The 17406-nt window shown below is 42.7% G+C and overlaps 1 protein-coding gene and 2 long non-coding RNA genes across 9 annotated transcripts in view; 2 read left to right on the forward strand and 1 right to left on the reverse strand.

Annotated features, from left to right (window-relative positions):
• The window catches only part of SORCS3 (sortilin related VPS10 domain containing receptor 3), a 637309-nt gene extending 632032 nt beyond the window's left edge, over positions 1-5277 (forward strand). For both annotated transcript variants that reach the window (XM_025274418.2, XM_025274419.2), the window contains 2 exons: positions 2402-2562; positions 3344-5277. In XM_025274418.2, the coding sequence (XP_025130203.2) occupies positions 2402-2562; positions 3344-3408 (226 nt within the window). In that variant the 3' untranslated portion in view covers positions 3409-5277. The remainder of the gene's footprint in view (positions 1-2401; positions 2563-3343) is intronic.
• Positions 5278-10052: 4775 nt separating this feature from the next.
• On the reverse strand, positions 10053-11197 carry LOC123331314. The gene is made up of 3 exons (XR_006547870.2): positions 10804-11197; positions 10573-10638; positions 10053-10410 (listed from the first exon to the last, which is right to left on the reverse strand). It is a non-coding gene; the product is annotated as an uncharacterized LOC123331314 (long non-coding RNA).
• Positions 11198-11239: 42 nt separating this feature from the next.
• The window catches only part of LOC123465304, a 410488-nt gene continuing 404321 nt past the window's right edge, over positions 11240-17406 (forward strand). The window contains exons 1-2 of one of the 6 annotated variants that reach the window (XR_006640506.1): positions 11240-11384; positions 12459-12571. This is a non-coding gene — a long non-coding RNA (uncharacterized LOC123465304). The remainder of the gene's footprint in view (positions 11385-12458; positions 12572-17406) is intronic. The other 5 variants (XR_006640503.1, XR_006640504.1, XR_006640510.1 and 2 more) reach the window with 5 other exon arrangements.

A 17406-nucleotide genomic window follows, 5' to 3' on the forward strand; every position in this document is an offset into this window, starting at 1 on the left:
AAAAAGTGTGTTTTCAGAGATGCAAATAAGGTGAACAATCTTTATAAGGGCAAGTATATCCAAATTCTCACAGGTATCAATCATTAAAAAAGCAGGAAGGGGGAGACAGTGATCTCTGGCTGAAGCTCTGAAGTACCCAGACTTGTGTGATCAGGAGTGGTTTGACTGCCCCAGCACCTAATAAATATTACAGTTGATCCCAACATTCATGAGTAATATGTACTTTTATGATTAGAAGAAATCTAAGTCATTAGGCTGCCTTTCTATTTAGATAAGAAGAAAGTAAGGGCTAGCATGAAATTTTAATTAGTCACATTTAGAGAGCCTGTGGCTTGCTGCCACACACATAATCTATTCATTTAAGGTTCTTGTAAATTATATTAAGCTAGTTTAGACTAGTAGGAGTCAAGGGACACCTCCCTTAATGTATGGAAAGCAGCCATTAAAAACATGAAAATTGGATGTCAATGGAAGGTAGAAACTGTCCATGTTTCAAACATATTTTGAGGGCTTTCCAAATTAGCTACAGAAGACCTTATTAAATGCCCACGTTCTACCTGGTTGTGGGGTTGAAGCAGGGAAGGGAATGTAGATGTTTAAAAATACAGCTGGTTGGCACCAGGGCAGCAGAGTGATTCTGCTTCACACTTTCACAGAATGTTCTGTATTGGGATGGGTGTCATATGTCTTGAGTTTTAATAACATCTATGCCAGTAATCAACTTCATGAAATGTCTGAACTTCAGGCCAATTTCCCCACCATTTAATGAGGTAAGACAGGGCTCTTCTACCTGTAAAATTCTAAGATAGAAGTGTGGTATTTTTGTTTGAGGGCGTAATAAATGAAAATAGAGCATTAGCTTTGAGGTCATTTATCTGTTTATTCAACGAATACTTACTGAATATAAACCACATACCAAGCATTATGTTAAGTGTATAGCATTGAAAATGGAAAATGTTGACCTTGCAGAGATGGGGCTTTAGTGGGAGAGAAAGACAGAAAACAAGTCCACACACATGACCTACTCCATCACCCTAAACCAACACCCTATTCATTTCTTTCACAGACACCATCCTGTTATTACACATTTATGGTGGGAGAGTTTGGGTGGTCAGGAGAAGCCTCTCAGAGTGGCCTATAAGCCAAATTCTGAAGGGCAAGAAAGACACTATCACAAAAAGAATAGAAGGTGTGTTACAGAGGGAACAGTTTATTCAAGGTCCCCAAGGTGGGGACAAGCCTCATGTATTAGAATCTTGAAACTCAAAGATTGGGTTTCAGACTAGCGGCATCAGCACCAGCTGGGAACTAGGTAGAAATGTAGAATTTCAACCCATCCTGTTCAGACCTCTAGAGCAACAAATGCATTTTAATAGGAACCTGGTGAGGCATAAGCACATTGAAGTTTAAGGAGTGTGGGATTAAAAGAAATCAAAGGAGGCTACAGAAGCTGGTGCACAGTGGGTCAGGAAATAACAGAGATGAGTCAGGAGATAAGTACTCCTATAACATTTCAGTCTTAACCTGCCTGCTTCTTCAACCTTGAGTCTGTCTGCCTTGTTTACAAACCTACTTCTTTGGTGTCTTTGAAGGAAGTTACTTCTCTTATTCCTTACCTTAGATAGCATTACTGACTCAATGGACATGACTTTGAATGAGCTCTGGGAGATAGTGAAGGACAGGGAACCCTGGCGTACTGCAGTCCATAGGGTTGCAAAGAGTTGGACATGACTTAGTGACTGAACAGAGAACAGCAATCCTTGCCTTAATCCTCTCCACAATCCTAAGAGAAAGCTATTGTTATTCCTGTTGAACAGATGAGGAAACTGACTATGAAAGTATTTATGATACTTGGTCCATGGATGGCGTTCTGAAAATGGTAACAGTGGCTATAAGTCTTTTATCTCCTCTCCTATTTATAAAGGAAACCAATGTGAGTTAATTAAACTGATGTAAACTTAGAAAAAGCTGTCTTTTCACTGTGATGCCACCTCATAGTCTCAAAGTTCAGCTCCTTTATAAATGTAATAACTGGTAAATGTTTTAAGGGTTTTACTGGCGTGCTGCGATTCATGGGGTCGCAAAGAGTCGGACACGACTGAGCGACTGAACTGAACTGAATGCACAGCTGGTCAATAGTATTGCCCTTCTCTTTACACTTGCTGGTTTTGCCCCAGAAAAAGGTGAATTTCTTGGGGAGTTCTGTGGTTTACAACTCCCCTGGGCATCTGGGTCCCTCCTTATGTTCTTTGACCTCGTGAAGACAGTATCTGGGTGGCCAGCCCCTTTCCCTGACTTTGATCCTATAGCTTCCTCCTCCCCATTATCACCCAGGATTTCCAATTGCCTCAGTGTGGCACACTCTGTGATTATAATCTGATTTTGCTCCTGTCCCATGTAGGAAAATACCCTGGATTAACATCTATGCTCAAGTCCAACATGACAAGGAGCAGGAGATGATTGGGTCAGTGAGCCAAAGTGAAAACGCCCCCAAAATCACACTCAGTGACTTCACCGAGCCCGAGGAACTGCTGGACAAAGAGCTGGACACCCGGGTCATAGGTATGTGTGCTGGAATCCCTGAGCTCCTGATTCCTCTGTCTTCCAGACACTGAGTCAGCCAGCCCACGTGGCCTGTCCTTAGGTAGAGCTAGTCTGGAGGGTGGGGAAAACAAGCAGTTGCCTCAGTGACATAAAACCTGACATAACCAGGTTTTAAAGTGTCTGCCTCCTCTGACCACATGAAATTGGCAGAACTTTTTCTCTTAAAAGTCGATCAAGATCCAAAGTGCTGGAGTCTGAGTAGGAGAGGGCTGAGGCCAACTACCCGCTACTATTGGACTTTTATTTTTTTTCCTTTAAGGCAAAAACATTATGCATCCTAATAATCACACAAATAGGGACTCTGCCATCAGAGAGCCCTGGATTCATTTTCTTGCTCTGTCAGTCTGCTAGTTCTGTGGTCTCTCTGTGCCTCATATTCCTCATCTGTGAAATGGGAATAACATTACCTGCCTTGTAAGATTGTTGTGATCATGAAGTGGCATATGTCATGAGCACAGTGCCTGCCACATAATAAGTGTTCGATTCCTATTGGCTAGTACTGTTGCGATCACAAGAGTATAAGATGGCAAGGTATTGATGCTACCCTGTGTGCTGGCGTGGGAGAGGGCAAACATTAAACACAGATTCGATAAGGCAGTGAACTGATAGGATAGACCACCCAGCTGCCCTGTTTGATAAACACACAACAAGGTGGCTTGGTATTTAGCAATAAATAAAGCAAAGACCATCCTCCTGTGACATGCACATCTCACCTTCCTGTGTCTTCTCTCCCCTGCAGGAGGCATTGCCACCATTGCAAACAGCGAAAGCACAAAGGAGATCCCCAACTGCACTAGCGTTTAACACCAAGAAGCCGCGTGGTCAACCATCTTTCTGACTTTTTATTTTTGATGATTCCTATTACTCTTATTATGGAAAAATGAAAGTGTCTTTTTTACCTATTGTTTACCAAGGGCCCCATGAATAGCAGGCAGATGCTTAGCTTTGGGAGGCAAAGCATACTTAGCTGATTATGAGCCACGAAGAATAAATGGCCTTTTTTTTGTGCTAAGGGCAAAGGATGCGTCTTCCCATGGCTTTCTTACTTCATTCTGCCATTTATAGTGCAAGAAATCCTGTTTCCCCTGTGATCTGTCTTTTTATTTTTTAAGTTGGGTTGGTTTTCCACTAACCTCCCATCCTCTCCCTGCCCCGTACCACACCAAACCACCAGTACCCAGCTCCTCCCTCCCAGCACACCCACCTAAAACAGAAACCATTTCCCAGCTAGATCTGCAGAAGGTAGGTTGGTGGGGAGTGAGGGTGGCTGTAGAAAGTACACACCTGTCAGAAGAGACCCTGCCTCATGCATGTCCATTGCGAGGCTGCAGATGGCTTATTGTATATAATTACAATGTAAATAGCTTTTTATTTCCTGAGAAATAATTTAATGTTTAGTAAAAAAGAAAACTGAAAAAAGAAAGATGCGTCTGTTGGCTTATGCACTCAGCTTTGGAGCTGACCACCCCCAGGCCTGCTTGATGTGTTGGGTTCTGGATGCTCCCCAGTTGTCTGTCGCACTTAACTCTTGCATCTCTGTGTCCCTGCCATCACTGGTTTCTATTTCTGTATATAAAGTGGGGAGGGGGAGTACTTCTTTGAAACAAATAACTGGTAAAGGGAGGACAAGAGTAACATCATAGAATGTGTGAGTTTTTGGTCCCATCCGTGATGTGGAAGAAGTTGCAAGATGAAGTCCACTAGAGACTTCAAACTGAAACCCAGATGGGCAAACAAGGCTTCCCCTCCAGAAAAATGAGGTTGAGGATAGTTATCAGTCTGAGGTTTTCTCTAAAGAAGCCAGGCAATGGATCTAAAAAAAAATGGCATCCTGCTTTCTGGTTGGATTCCATGGAATTGTATAGTGCTTACAGGGAATTCTCTGGCTATTCGTAACTCAGAAAAGACCCTTGGGCACTAGGTTAAGTCCAGTGAGTGCCTCAGCCTGGGAGAAGTTAGAGGTGGGAAGGGAGCTGGCACGAGTGGAATCATGTGACCATGCAAACCCTGCAGGCTAAATAGGGGTCTAGCCTTTAATGATCTTAGTCAAAGTTGATTTTAGCAAAGCTATGCTACTTGCTTGTCAGATGTACACAACTTCCTTACAGTCAAATGTCTGCCTTCAGTTCTCTTAAGATAGTTCTTGCATCTGGGGCGAGTAACTTTCAAAGCCAGTGTTCTCCCGCTCCCCAGCCCTTCACACATTTCACATGTCAATTCTTTTTAGGAGGGTTGCTTGAAGCCATGCTGTAGCATTGTTTTACTTTGGACTCAGCCTGAGCACACTTGTCTTAAAGAAAAGGTATACTGTATATATATATGGGAGGAGAGGCTGAATTTTGTACCTGTCCATTTTTGTGGGATATTGTTCACATCCTTCTCTGTGAGACATTGAGAGAATGTGACCTCGAGAAACTGGACTGGCTACAGCATAGAATTAGGACTATTTCTAAAGATCCTGCTTTTTCATTTCAAGGGTTAAATGGGGCAGACAATTGCAATACTTGTACTAAACACTGGAATACAAATGCATGAGTCATATCTATATATACAGTATATGTACATATACTGTTCTTGGTTTTATTGTTCCATTTGAATATTTCTACTGTAAAAAAAAAAAGACAGTGGTTTTGAAATTGTTGAAAATAAATGTATTTTTGTACATCAAAGCTATATACCTGGCTGAGAGTTCTCTCTTTGGGCCGTTGTCTTTATCTATTGTATCATTCAACTATTGCTGCAATAATTCTCCATGGGTAAAAGAATCTGACAAGTATATAAGAACAGATATTGATGTTTTGCTTGTGAGTCTTCAGGTTGGCTGTGATTTGGCTGAGCTCACTTGGGGTTGACCAGGCTCTCCTGAATGCACCCTTCAGTTGGTTCAAGTCTGCTTATCATTCTGAGACCAGCAGCCCCCCAGGATGTTATTTTCACGGTAGATCACAGAATTCCAAATGAGACCAGCAGCAGACGCTATCCTCTAAGGCCTTGGCTCAAAATGGCCCCTCTATTACTGTCACTGACCTTCCATTAATTAAAGAAAACCATACGGCCATGTTCAATATTAAGCGGCTAGGGAAATAGACACTGGTGCGAGGCATTACTGAATTACATGACAAAAGGTGTAGATATATAATTCCAATCTAGGGAGGGTAAGAAGAATTGAGGACAATAGTTCAGTTTAGTCTACCTATTCATTTTCTGTGACCCCATGGGGAGCTTTCATTAGATGGTCCATTTGAATCAGGATCCAAGTTTCCCATCCCAAATATTTGTGGCCAGGACTTTTGAGCAGAAGTCTTATAATTCCAAGGCCTTTGAGTCTGACACAAGCTCCCAGTAAGTAGTAGAGGTGGGACTCCACCTCAGGTCTGAAAGATTTCAGCAAGAGTAATGAAAAGAGGAGAGGAAACCAACAAGATATATATCCTTTTTATTTTTTATTTATTTTTTTTAAATTGGAGTATAGTTGCTTTACAATGTTGTACAACAGAATAAATTAGCCATGTATGTCTATATCCATATCTATCCCCTCCCTCTTGGCCCTCCTGCCCACCCGTCTAGGTCACCACAGAACACAGGCACCCGTGTTCACTGCAGCAGTGTTTATAACAGCCAGGACATGGAAGCAACCTAAATATCCATCGGCGGATGAGTGGATAAAGAAGATGTGGTGCATATATACGATGGAATATTATTCAGCCATAAAAAGAATGAAATTGGGTCATTTGTAGATATGTGGATGGATCTAGAGTCTGTTATACAGAATGAAGTAAGTCATATATCCCTTATTAAAACCTTGTTTATTCTGATTGATGCATCAAACTAGCAACAAATCTCTTTCCCACACTGAGTGAGGAATTTGGAAGGCGGAATGAGTGGCTCTCCTGCATATTAGGTAGTAAGGAGTGAACCAAAACCTAGAATAAGGGCTATAGTTAGATGTTTTAATGTTTTAGTATTCAAAATATGAGATAAATTTCCATGGATCCAAGAAACCAGAAGTTTTGGTCAATAGTATCCCATATTTTGGATATAAGTGACTATCCTGGAATTGTATTTTCTGAACTCACTTGAAGGATAAAACAATGATGGTTTTCTTTTGCTCTGTTAATGCATTTTAAAATTATGTATTATTCTTGCTATAACTTTTCTTGAGTTATACACACCTTTAAAAAATTAACAGATATTGAGAATGTCATTTATGTTACCTCTAAAGAAGTGGTGGTTTTGGGTCTAACCTCAGTGGTTCATAACATAAAGTGGCCCCCATCTTTAAGGGATTTTTAATGGTTTTGAACTTCTCCAATAATGTGGGGTGTCTAATAGTGCTATCCTAAGTCAAAGAAGAATTTTCTAAATGAATTGGCTTTTGCTTTCCATGAGATTTGAGTTCTTCCCATGTTCATTTTATGTCCTGGTTGATGAAATTGCCTCACCATATTAAAGAGGATGAAAATTAAATACAGTGGTAAAATGGAATGAGTCAATTGGTTCATTGGAGCAAAGTCATGCTTAGAATATAGCCTCCATACCGACCACCAGCATGGGCCTGGCAGATTGCTCGGTGGTAGACAGAGAAAGGCAAATGGCAGAGAGTATGACTGGCTTTGTAGCGAGTTCTATGCAGGATCTCTCACTAGTGGTGAGGGTTCTCTGTGCATGGGAATTGTCTTCTCTAAGGGAGTTCTAGACCAGAGAAGTAAGCCTACAGAAGCCTTCTGGAGCCAGAGCCCCAGAATCAGCACCATAAAGTGATTCTCTGAGGATCCTTATGTGCACTGAAGTTCGAGAATCACTACTCTGTCTACCACTAAAATAGCTTAGCGAGAGTAAGAGTCACTGGGGTAAAAGTCACCTCCCCTAGCCCCTGTTACCATGATACAAGGCATCTTGGCCTACAGAAGTGAGAACAGTTTCCAGATTTGCTCATTTTCTCCTGGGCAACAGCTGCAACTCTGGGCAAGTTCCTGGATTGAGTTACCTAAAGCAAATCACACTGTGAGTCAGGGTGGTGATGGATTGTGCCCTGCAACAAATAGTAAGCCAGGAATTAGAAGAGCTCTGACCGTCAGCAAGTCATTCTAGACCACAATTTCTACATTTGTAAAAGGAAAACACCTTATGGTCTTTCTCATTGGCTAGTTTTGATTTCCACAGATGTGAAAAACACATTGCCAGTTCTACAGTTATCAAGAGACCGGTACTCAGGAGTGCTTAGGTGAACTCTCTTCTTCTTTAGAGGGATAAACTGAGACTCAGAGAGGAAAGTTACTTCTCTAAGGCTACACTACAGATGAGTGCAGAGCTGAAGATAGAATCCATATCCTCCTTATTGTAGGGCAGTATTATTTCTATCACGTACCTCCTCAGCAAATGCAGAACTGATCCAACTGCCCTTGTCGAGAGTCAGCAGAGAGTCTGATTGGGTATGCAGTGTGGCCCCCATATTCATAATGTACAGAATGCTTTAGAATCTGACTTCCCAGGTGGGCTCATCATTCAAGGGCTCATCTCCACTTGCCATTTCCCTGCTGCCCCACCTGTTTAGCAGCCTATGGCCTGCTGTCCTTGCTTCCCTCACTGGATTGAATGAAGGCTTCTCAGCAGACAGCTACCAGGCTCCAGCTTCACACACCTTGCTGCTTGCCCTGCAAAGCATTTGGCTTTGTTCAGATGGCCAGAGAGCAAACATAAGCAGTGAGGATGCCTCATCCTGACACACATACCAGATCCTGCCAAATTCTCTTGTCCGGTCCAATGTTACAGCCAAAGGGGACCAGATGTGGCCAACAATTACCTCCCAAAGTACCTGCATCACCAGGTCCTTAAGCTTAGCTTCTTTACCATTAACTTGACAGTAGCAGAGTTAAATTGCTCTTTGCCTCTGTGTTTTCAGACCATATTATCATTATGAAATATCAGTTCATTCAAAGAGAAACCAATGGGATGTTGTATACAAAATAGGAGAGTCTCTGCCAGTGTTCAATTTATTCAGAGACTCAAAATCTCAAAAACAAAACAAACAAACAAAAAAAAAACTTGACAGTACTGCTTTTAAATTATTTCAGACCTGGAGGGGTACAATGACATCATTAGAGTCTGGTTTCCCTATCTATAAATTGACAATAATGACATCTACCTCGAAGTGCTGGAACAGTGATCAAATAGAATGATTGGAGTGCTCATGCAGAGTTGTTAAGTCATGTCTGACTCTTTACAAACCCCATGAACTGTAGCCCTCCAGGCTTCTCTGTCCATAGGATTCTCCAGCAAGAATACTGGAGGTTACCATTTGTTTCTCCAGGGGATCTTACTGACCCAGGGATCAAACCTACGTCTCCTGTTTGACAGCAGGGTTCTTTACCACTGAGCCATCAGGGAACCAATAATTGGAGTAAACGCACCGGAAATAACTGGACCTTAGCAGAAAGTAATTGAATCTAAGAAGCTCTAGTTGTATTGTGCTAGATCCTTCTCCTCTGTCATTCCTGGCCTCAAGTTATAAAAGTTAATGACCAGTCTCTTGCCAAGAGCCATTCTGCTAGAGAAAGAACTCAGAATTCCTTGACATGTCATCATCCCCAGCTGAAAGGAAGAGATTTTTGGTTAAAATCCACTATTTACACCTTGATCCCTAAAGTCACTGCTTATTTTATTGCTTTTTGTTATTGATGTGAATGTAACTGATCTAATTTTACTTGGACTATATGGTGGGGACAAGAAATGGAAATTTCCAATCAGGACTGTCAGAAATGCCTCATAAAACTGAAGACTGGAGGTTTTCAGGTCCTGCGCCATGCTTAGACTTGCAGAATGCAATGATGCCCTGGAGAGAGCCACTCTACTGGAGGTAAACCATTTGGCCATGCTTGTTTATGGTTTTACTCCAACCTTTATAATATAACTTGCTTCTTATTTATATTCGCTTCGCATACAAAGCTTTTGTGATCTACATTTCTAGGTCCTGGTGTCCCTTGAAGCCTCTCTGAGGGTCACTGATTGAGTTTATCTCCATGCATTGAAAAATAATCAGATAAAACAATTATCTGTAAAAAACATACCTTTTATATAAATGGAGGTACCAAAGAAGTGATTTCTTGCCTTTGACTCTGGTCACAGCTTAAGAAGAGCTCTTTCAGAGAGTGAGCACAAGAGACAGATTCTTCCCAAAATGTCAGCAAAGATGGAAGAAAATAGATCATGACAGGCACACATGCCATCTGTCATTATGGCTTAGTTTCTGGGGAAAGGTGCTGTTTGCAGCCATTAGAAATGAGCTGGAGAAAGTGGGGCCTCCAGTGATTTGCTCCTGAGAAAGCATGTGGTCCAGTCCATGAAGAACAGAAACTTCTGCTGAAATGTCTGTGGCAGAGAGTCCCATGTGCTGAAGACTGCTGGACTCCAGGAATTTCGCCACACCAAGAAAGCCCTGCTTCTCCTCCTGGAGCCTCTCCTAGAAGCCTCTTCTTACACAACAGGGTCTTTTCTTGCATATTCTCTTTTGCAAAGTGTTGTCGGCTATTAATTGGCACATGCCCTGGGTGCCTGCCATTTACCTCTACAAGGATTAAATCGTGCTGCTGCAGCTGCTGGCCTACAACACCCCCTGAAAGGAGTTCAGGATGGAGGGCAGAAATGAGCTTGTCGGTGCTCTGGGAAAACCTGGCAGAACAGGTCTTCAGATAGTTAGATATTTTCAAGAGCTGGTTTTGTGAGCCCAATTCTTATACTGCCTCATATCTAGAAAAGCACTAAAATACTTCATGGTGATGACTGATCCTTGTGATGAGCAGAAAACCCCTGCAAAAAAAAATGTGTGCTTGAGTGCATGTCCTTCCCCTTTGCCAAAGTCATGTACATACTAACCTTCCCCTGTCTCTTTGGAGAAGTTTCTCAGAGGTATCTGAGATGCTGTCTCCCAGGCTAACATCCTCATTTGACCCCAAATAAAACTTAACTTACAACTTCCACGTTGAGAATTTTTTTTTTTAAGTTGCAGGGTTGTCACTGCCCATGGTCCAGGACTGGCTGCCATTAAGAGTGTGTTCAAGCATGGTGGGTATGAAGAGAAAGCAGGCCATGCAAAGGAAACAGAGACAGAACAGAATTGTTTTTCTTGTCACTAATCTGTCTTTCTTGGTTTCCAGCTACAATCACCCGGGCAGCACATAATTGTCTCCATAAACAACACACCTGGTCCTTGGAACGCCAGAATGGTTTTCTTACACTGACCTTCCAAAATCTTATGGTTCAATTAGAGAATTGCTGGGCTTCTTCCATTGGCAGCTGGGATATTCTGAGGGTGGGGTGCCAAGAGAAGAAGAGGAGAGAGATGAGGTGAGAGAAATAAAGTTAATCTTTGTCAATTACAAAGCTCTCCTTGACACATTCTCATTTTAACCTGTCAATTTCAGATTCTCCTCTGTGAGGGGAGAATACAGATGCTCCCCAGATTTCTAATCTATTTATAATGGTAACAAGACAACTCTAGGCAGCATGTGCTCATCACGAGCTAATCATCCTCTGCTACGCCTCATGCCTCCTAATTAGTGGCATGTTGGTTGCCTACTGATCAAGTCGGAGCCTCATTCAGGCGATAGGGAGGGCAGGTAGGGGGAGGAAAAGCTTCAAGTCCGGTGGAACTCAGATCTTGGTAGGCTTTTTAACAACGGGCAGGCTTCATACCTTCCTTTCAAAAGCATCCCTTTGAAAGAGGCAGCCATCATTTCCATGGGTGCTAACAGGTCTCCAAACCCGTGTCTCCTTACATTCTTGTAAGTATTCAATTTTCTTTAGCACTTTCTCAGGGGACAAAATGCTCTGATAATTTAAAGAGAGTTAATAGAGTGATGGAGAGGGATAATCCTGCCATCCGGAGGAAGGATGGTGGTAAAAACTGAGAAAGAATTAGCAAAGTAAATGGCATTTACACTAGGCATTAAATATGTTGGTCTTTGTTCACATTTTTCTGTATGTAGCATGTTCCTTTCCTTTCTTTCTCTAGCAAAGTGATAGCGCTCTAAAAGTTGAGGAAGTAGCAGAACAGGAGGATGAATGGGAATGAGGGAATGGTAGGAAATTGGCTAGAAAAACAACTAGGAAATAACAAAAAAGTCAGAAGTTTAGAAAAATGTTGACCTTATTTGCACAGGAGAGTTTGTATTTTCTATATGAACTTCAAATATTTTTGATGAGTGTATGTTCACTTCATAACTTAAAAAAATAAAGAAGAAAGTGCAAATCACATTAAATGTTTATAGAAGTTTTCAAGATCTAGTAGATTTCCAGGTATTTCACTAGAGTCCTTTTTAATACACTTTTAAAAAATCATAAGAGATTGTTCTTCAATACTGATCATTAAGCATAATTAAAGTAAGAACATTTATAGGTCAAAGATGCACAATAATTTCAAGAGACTTGTGGTAGCATAATATCTATGAGAGAATGGTTTATTGGTCTTTATAAATGGAAAAAGAAACTAATTACTTAGGTCTTTCACAATGAGTATTAAAAAGATACAGGAAATCATTACTCAAGATTCTTGGCAAAATAAATGGGCTCTTATTTTGCTCTGTGCTACTCTTTTGTCTTATTCCTTTCACAAAAGTAAAAAAAAAAACTTTTTTGTTGAGCAATTTTGCTGGCACCGTCCCATCTGTAAGTAATTTGCCGTTGTTAACAAATGTTGGAACCAAACAACACCAATTTAAGGTTTTAAAAGGCTATCAAACATGGTGAGGGATTCTGCATGAACGGTGAGGTGAAGAACTCAGCTTGAGGGAGGCATTGCCTAGTGCTAGAAGACATTTTGAAAAGAAGGGAAACTTGGAGCAAATTTCTTCCTTGAGATTTAGCACCCAGCTGACCATCTGATACAAGGGTGACAGCTAGAGGTTCAGCATTGAAGCTATAGAAGCCATGGACCTGGATGCGGTGACCCACAGGAGACATCAAATGGAAGGTAAGCATGTTCAAACTAGCCCCAGCAGCTCTTTAAACAATTTTTCATTTATAGTATATGTTTTTTATGAGCATTTATCAGTGTATCACATAACTTCCCTTTGTTACAATGAAGTGAAAGTCACATCAAATATTTATAATGGTTTTCCAAACCTAGTGGATTTCTGAATTCTGAGCTCTCAGAATTCAGAGATCGTGTCCCACTGCAGACATGGCTAGGGCATTGCCTCCACATTTGGGGGCAGACTCATGATGCTATCAGAAGGATTTAGCCTTTGAAGGGCTTCCATGTTGGTTCAATTCCAGCTTCTGCCTTTCCTCCCTGTGTGGTCTTGGGTGAGATGCTTATCTTCCCAAGCCTCAATTTTCTCCTTTGTCTTATGAAGAAAATGAAATAGGACACATCTAGAGGGGCCTAAGTGAGCATACCCTCTGCCCTCACCCTTCTGTGCTTTCCTAGGACACATGGCATCTGGTCCCATCACTTCACGGCAAATAGATGGGGAAACTGTGGAAATAGTGACAGACTTTATTTTCTTAGGCTCCAAAATCACTGCAGATGGTGACTGCAGCCATGAAATTAAAAGATGTTTGCTCCTTGAAAGAAAAGTTATGACCAACCTAGACAGCATACTAAAAAAGCAGAGACATTACTTTGCCAACAGGGGTCCGTCTAGTCAAGGCTATGGTTTGTCCTGTGGTCATGTATGGATGTGAGAGTTGGACTGTGAAGAAAGCTGAGAACCAAAGAATTGATGCTTTTGAACTGTGGTGTTGGAGAAGACTTTTGAGAGTCCTTTGGACTTCAAGGAGATCCAACCAGTCCATTCTAAAGGAGATCAGTGCTGAATATTCATCGGGAGGACTGATGCTGAAGCTGAAACTCCAATACTTTGGCCAGTTGATGCGAAGAACTGACTCTTTTGTAAAGACCCTGATGCTGGGAAAGACTGAAGGCGGGAGGAGAAGGGGACGACAGAGGATGAGATGGTTGGATGGCATCACCAACTCAGTGGACATGAGTTTGAGTAAACTTCGGGAGTTGACGATGGACAGAGAGGCCTGGCATGCTGCAGTTCATGGGGTTGCAAAGAGTCAGACACGACTGAGCGACTGAACTGAGGACACCTGCACGTCAGGGTGCAAGGGGCTCCTTGCTAAGGTAGAAGCAGTGCAGGGAGGCTCAGACCCCCAAGGAGTGTTCCTCAGTCCCCTCGGCCATCGGGTCCCTGCTGCAGCCCATTCGTCAACCCAGAGCTGCCTCTCCTCCCTAGTGTAGGAAACAATGGAAAACAATGAGAAAAGACAGCCCCTGACCCCACACCCCACCTGTTCTTTTGTCCAGTCTCCGAAAAGAGCCAAGATAGCAATAATTTTGTAGAGGCAAACCGAGGGCTGGGACAGTGAAGAAGACGAGCAGCCCTGCCAGTGAGGAGGCTGGTGGGCTTTTGGAGGATGAATGCTGCATTTCAAATAGCAGCCCTGCCTGCCAGCTGAACAGCTCCTTCTCTTTATAAAAAATCTGAGTCCAAGCAAGGGCCTTCCAGGAGCCTATCATTAACTTTGTTATTATGGTTATTATCAACAATGTGCCAATTTTCCTGCATCTTTTAGGATCTTTCAATTATGGCATGCTGAGTTTTTTCCCTCCCCTTCTTTCTCCTGGCCTCTCCCCTCCCCCTCCGCCCTCCCTCCCTCCCTCTTCCCCAAATGCCAAGGTTTCTTTTCTTTCCTCCTCCTAAATTGTTCTCCTTAGAAAAGAATGGGAGTGACAGGGCTGAAAATTCAGCAGGATTTGGCATCTCTCTGACTGTGAAGAAAGAAATATTTGTATATTATTCAACGTCCTCCAAGTTATTCGTCAGAAGTTTCATTTTTCACTAAAGTCTTTTCCTTATCTTAAAGCCACTGACATGAATATATATCATAAAGTTAAAAAGATTGAATTACACTTCGCTGGCTACTGCTAAGATTCATGGACGCTCCAAGCCCCAGCTAGTCCCTGGGTGTACCAAGCTGCTGCATTTTACGTCTGCCTTTTTTTTTTCTTTTTTTTTTTTTACTTGCTCAGCGAACACACACCAACAGGGTTTGTCTCTTCACTGTGGTATGAGAATGATGGAAAATACACTCAGCATTGCTCGATGAAAGACCTTTGCCAAAAAGGAGAACGTCTCTGTCATTTGAGTGTATTTCCCAGGGGCCCTGAGAAGTGCCTGAGCTGGGTTTAATGGGATATTTTGGAGCCCCAGGGCTGCCTGGGGGCCAAAGCCAGAATCTTGTGTGTGGGGTGGCTGGCCCTAGAGGAACTCTGGAAGCCCCCCCATTGTGGTGTAGGTTACCGTGCTGGTGGGTAAGCTTGTTTTCCGATGGCTGGGGAACCTGAGCAAGTAGCATCCTGGCGGTTCATCCATCCACCCACACCACTGTTACGAAGGATATTCCCACGGAACATCACCCAACTGGCTGTATTCCTCTCCTTAGGGCTGCTCTAACAGGTTATCATATACCAGGTAACCGAGGACAATGGAAATGGATTCCCTCACGGTTCTAGGGCCAGAAGTCCAAAATCAGAGTGTGGCAAAGTTTGGGCTCTTTCTGGAAACCCTGAAGAGAACTTCATCTCCTGTTTCTCTCCTGGATTCTGCTGCCTGCTGGCAATTCTTGGCATTCTTTGGCTTGTACCTGTATCTCACCAGTCTCTTCCTCCATCTTCACATGACTCATTTGTGTGTTCTCCTGTCTCATAAGAACATCTGTCATTGGATTTAGGGTCCATCTGATTAATCTAGGGTGATTAATCTCATCCAGAGATCCTTAAATTATATCTGCAAAGATCCCTTTTCCAGCTAAGAAACCTGTCACATTTACAGGGTCTGCGTGGTTATGTCTTTTGGAGGGTCACCATTTCTACTCACTACAAGACCCATTCCTAAAAATAAAGATGAACCAAGGTGTAGGTAGAAGGATGAAAGTTGGGATAGGCAGAATATCTGTGTAGAAACTCCTAGCACCCAATACCAGGCCCTGTGATCTACTTCTTTCCTCTAACGCTTCCTTCCCCATCAAAACTTACCATGCCAGGGTCCCTTTAGCTTTCTAACATGAATCCAGGCTGTCCACTTGGGTTTGTTTTTCTGATCTGCATGTTGTGAACTATTATAATCACCTGGTGTCTTAGCTTAGCCTAGTGGTTTCTCATTGACAGAAACTTCCCATTGATTCCCCTGTCCCTGCTGCTGCTGCTGCTAAGTCACTTCAGTCATGTCCAACTCTGTGCGACCCAATAGACGGCAGCCCACCAGGCTCCCCTGTCGCTGGGATTCTCCAGGCAAGAACACTGGAGTGGGTTGCCATTTCCTTCTCCAATGCATGAAAGTGAAAAGTGAAAGTGAAGTCACTCAGTCATGTCCAGCTCTTCATGACCCCATGGACTGCAGCCTACCAGACTCCTCTGCCCATGGGATTTTCCAGGCAAGAGTACTGGAGTGGGTTGCCATTGCCTTCTCCACCCCTGTCCCTACTTCTCTTCAAAGAAGGAGAGAAAGTGGTCTGATTGTTCAGATTCTAGAACACAGGTTGGTTGAACTTCCTTGGTTAATTTTTGGGGTCACTTTGCTGCTACGAGGTGGCTGGTCCTCAGCAAAAAGTTTTCTTTTGTACGCATTCTTGTATTTTCATAAAATAGATTGAGCCATTATATCCTGTGATTTCACTGGTACTTACGGGAAAGGTTGATAGAGAGGCTTCATAAATATCAAGGCTAAGTCATAGGTATCACTCAGGTTTCTTAAAACATGCTGCATTTACAGTTTGTGGCCCAGGTCTTAGGTACAAGAAAGTAGTCATTGGTTTCCCTTTGTCTTTTTCTGTGAGACTCTTGGGAACCACTCAGGTAGGAGTGTTTGAGACAAGAGTGGGGCATTTTTGATACACTGTCCTATTTTACACCATCTTATTTCTATAAAATCCTGCCATTGCTCCATAGCATCTGCATCTTGAGTTGAAAGAGCTTTATTCCTCTTGGTGGAGGAAAGCAATTTCATGCAACTCTCCACCATGTGGGACCAATTATTCAGGAGTTAATGCAACCAGAAACTACAGCTGAATTTAGAAGCTAGAGAAGGGCATGCTGTGGGTACAGAGATAAGTGAGAGGAAAGACGGCTACACCACTCTTCCCAACACATTCACACAGCTGCTTCTGAAAATCTAGCCCTTCTCCAGAATAATCCACATGCCATACCTCAGATGTACCCAGGATTGTTACAGTCTCTGGACTACCTGAGTCTGAGAAACTCTCAGACTTTCTCCATCCATCTAAATCCAGCCCAGTTGTGACTCCCTCAGCAAGCCTTCCTAGTGAGTCCAGCTCAATTTTCCTCTACTTTCCCCGTTTCCCATGTGTTTGCTCTACAACCTGGAACTGTACTATCACCACTTTTCTCTCCCCGTTCACCATGAGAGGGGCAAGAGACAGAGAGATGCAGCAGAAATGGACAAGGAACTGAGATCACATGTCCTAGATTCTAGTTCCAAGTCTTCTCAAACTCTTTGGTTGTCTTTGGCTAGTTATTCCATCTATCTTGGCATATTTCCTTTTCTATAAAAAAGGATTCAGCTTTTGAAGAGAAATGATGTCTGCCCTTTCTGTCTTATCAGGCCATTGTTTGTACCAAATGAGACACCCCATCCTGTAATGAATTTAATATACTAGCTGAGAGCTGCTACAGCAGTGAGCTGAGTATGAAAGCAATTTCCTGGCTTTCCCCTGGGCCTGTTTGCACTTCTTTGACCACAGCAGTGCACCCAGCACCAACCTCTGTGAGTGTTGGCT

Source organism: Bubalus bubalis, chromosome 23 (assembly GCF_019923935.1).
Source record: "Bubalus bubalis isolate 160015118507 breed Murrah chromosome 23, NDDB_SH_1, whole genome shotgun sequence".
NCBI lineage: Eukaryota > Metazoa > Chordata > Mammalia > Artiodactyla > Bovidae > Bubalus > Bubalus bubalis.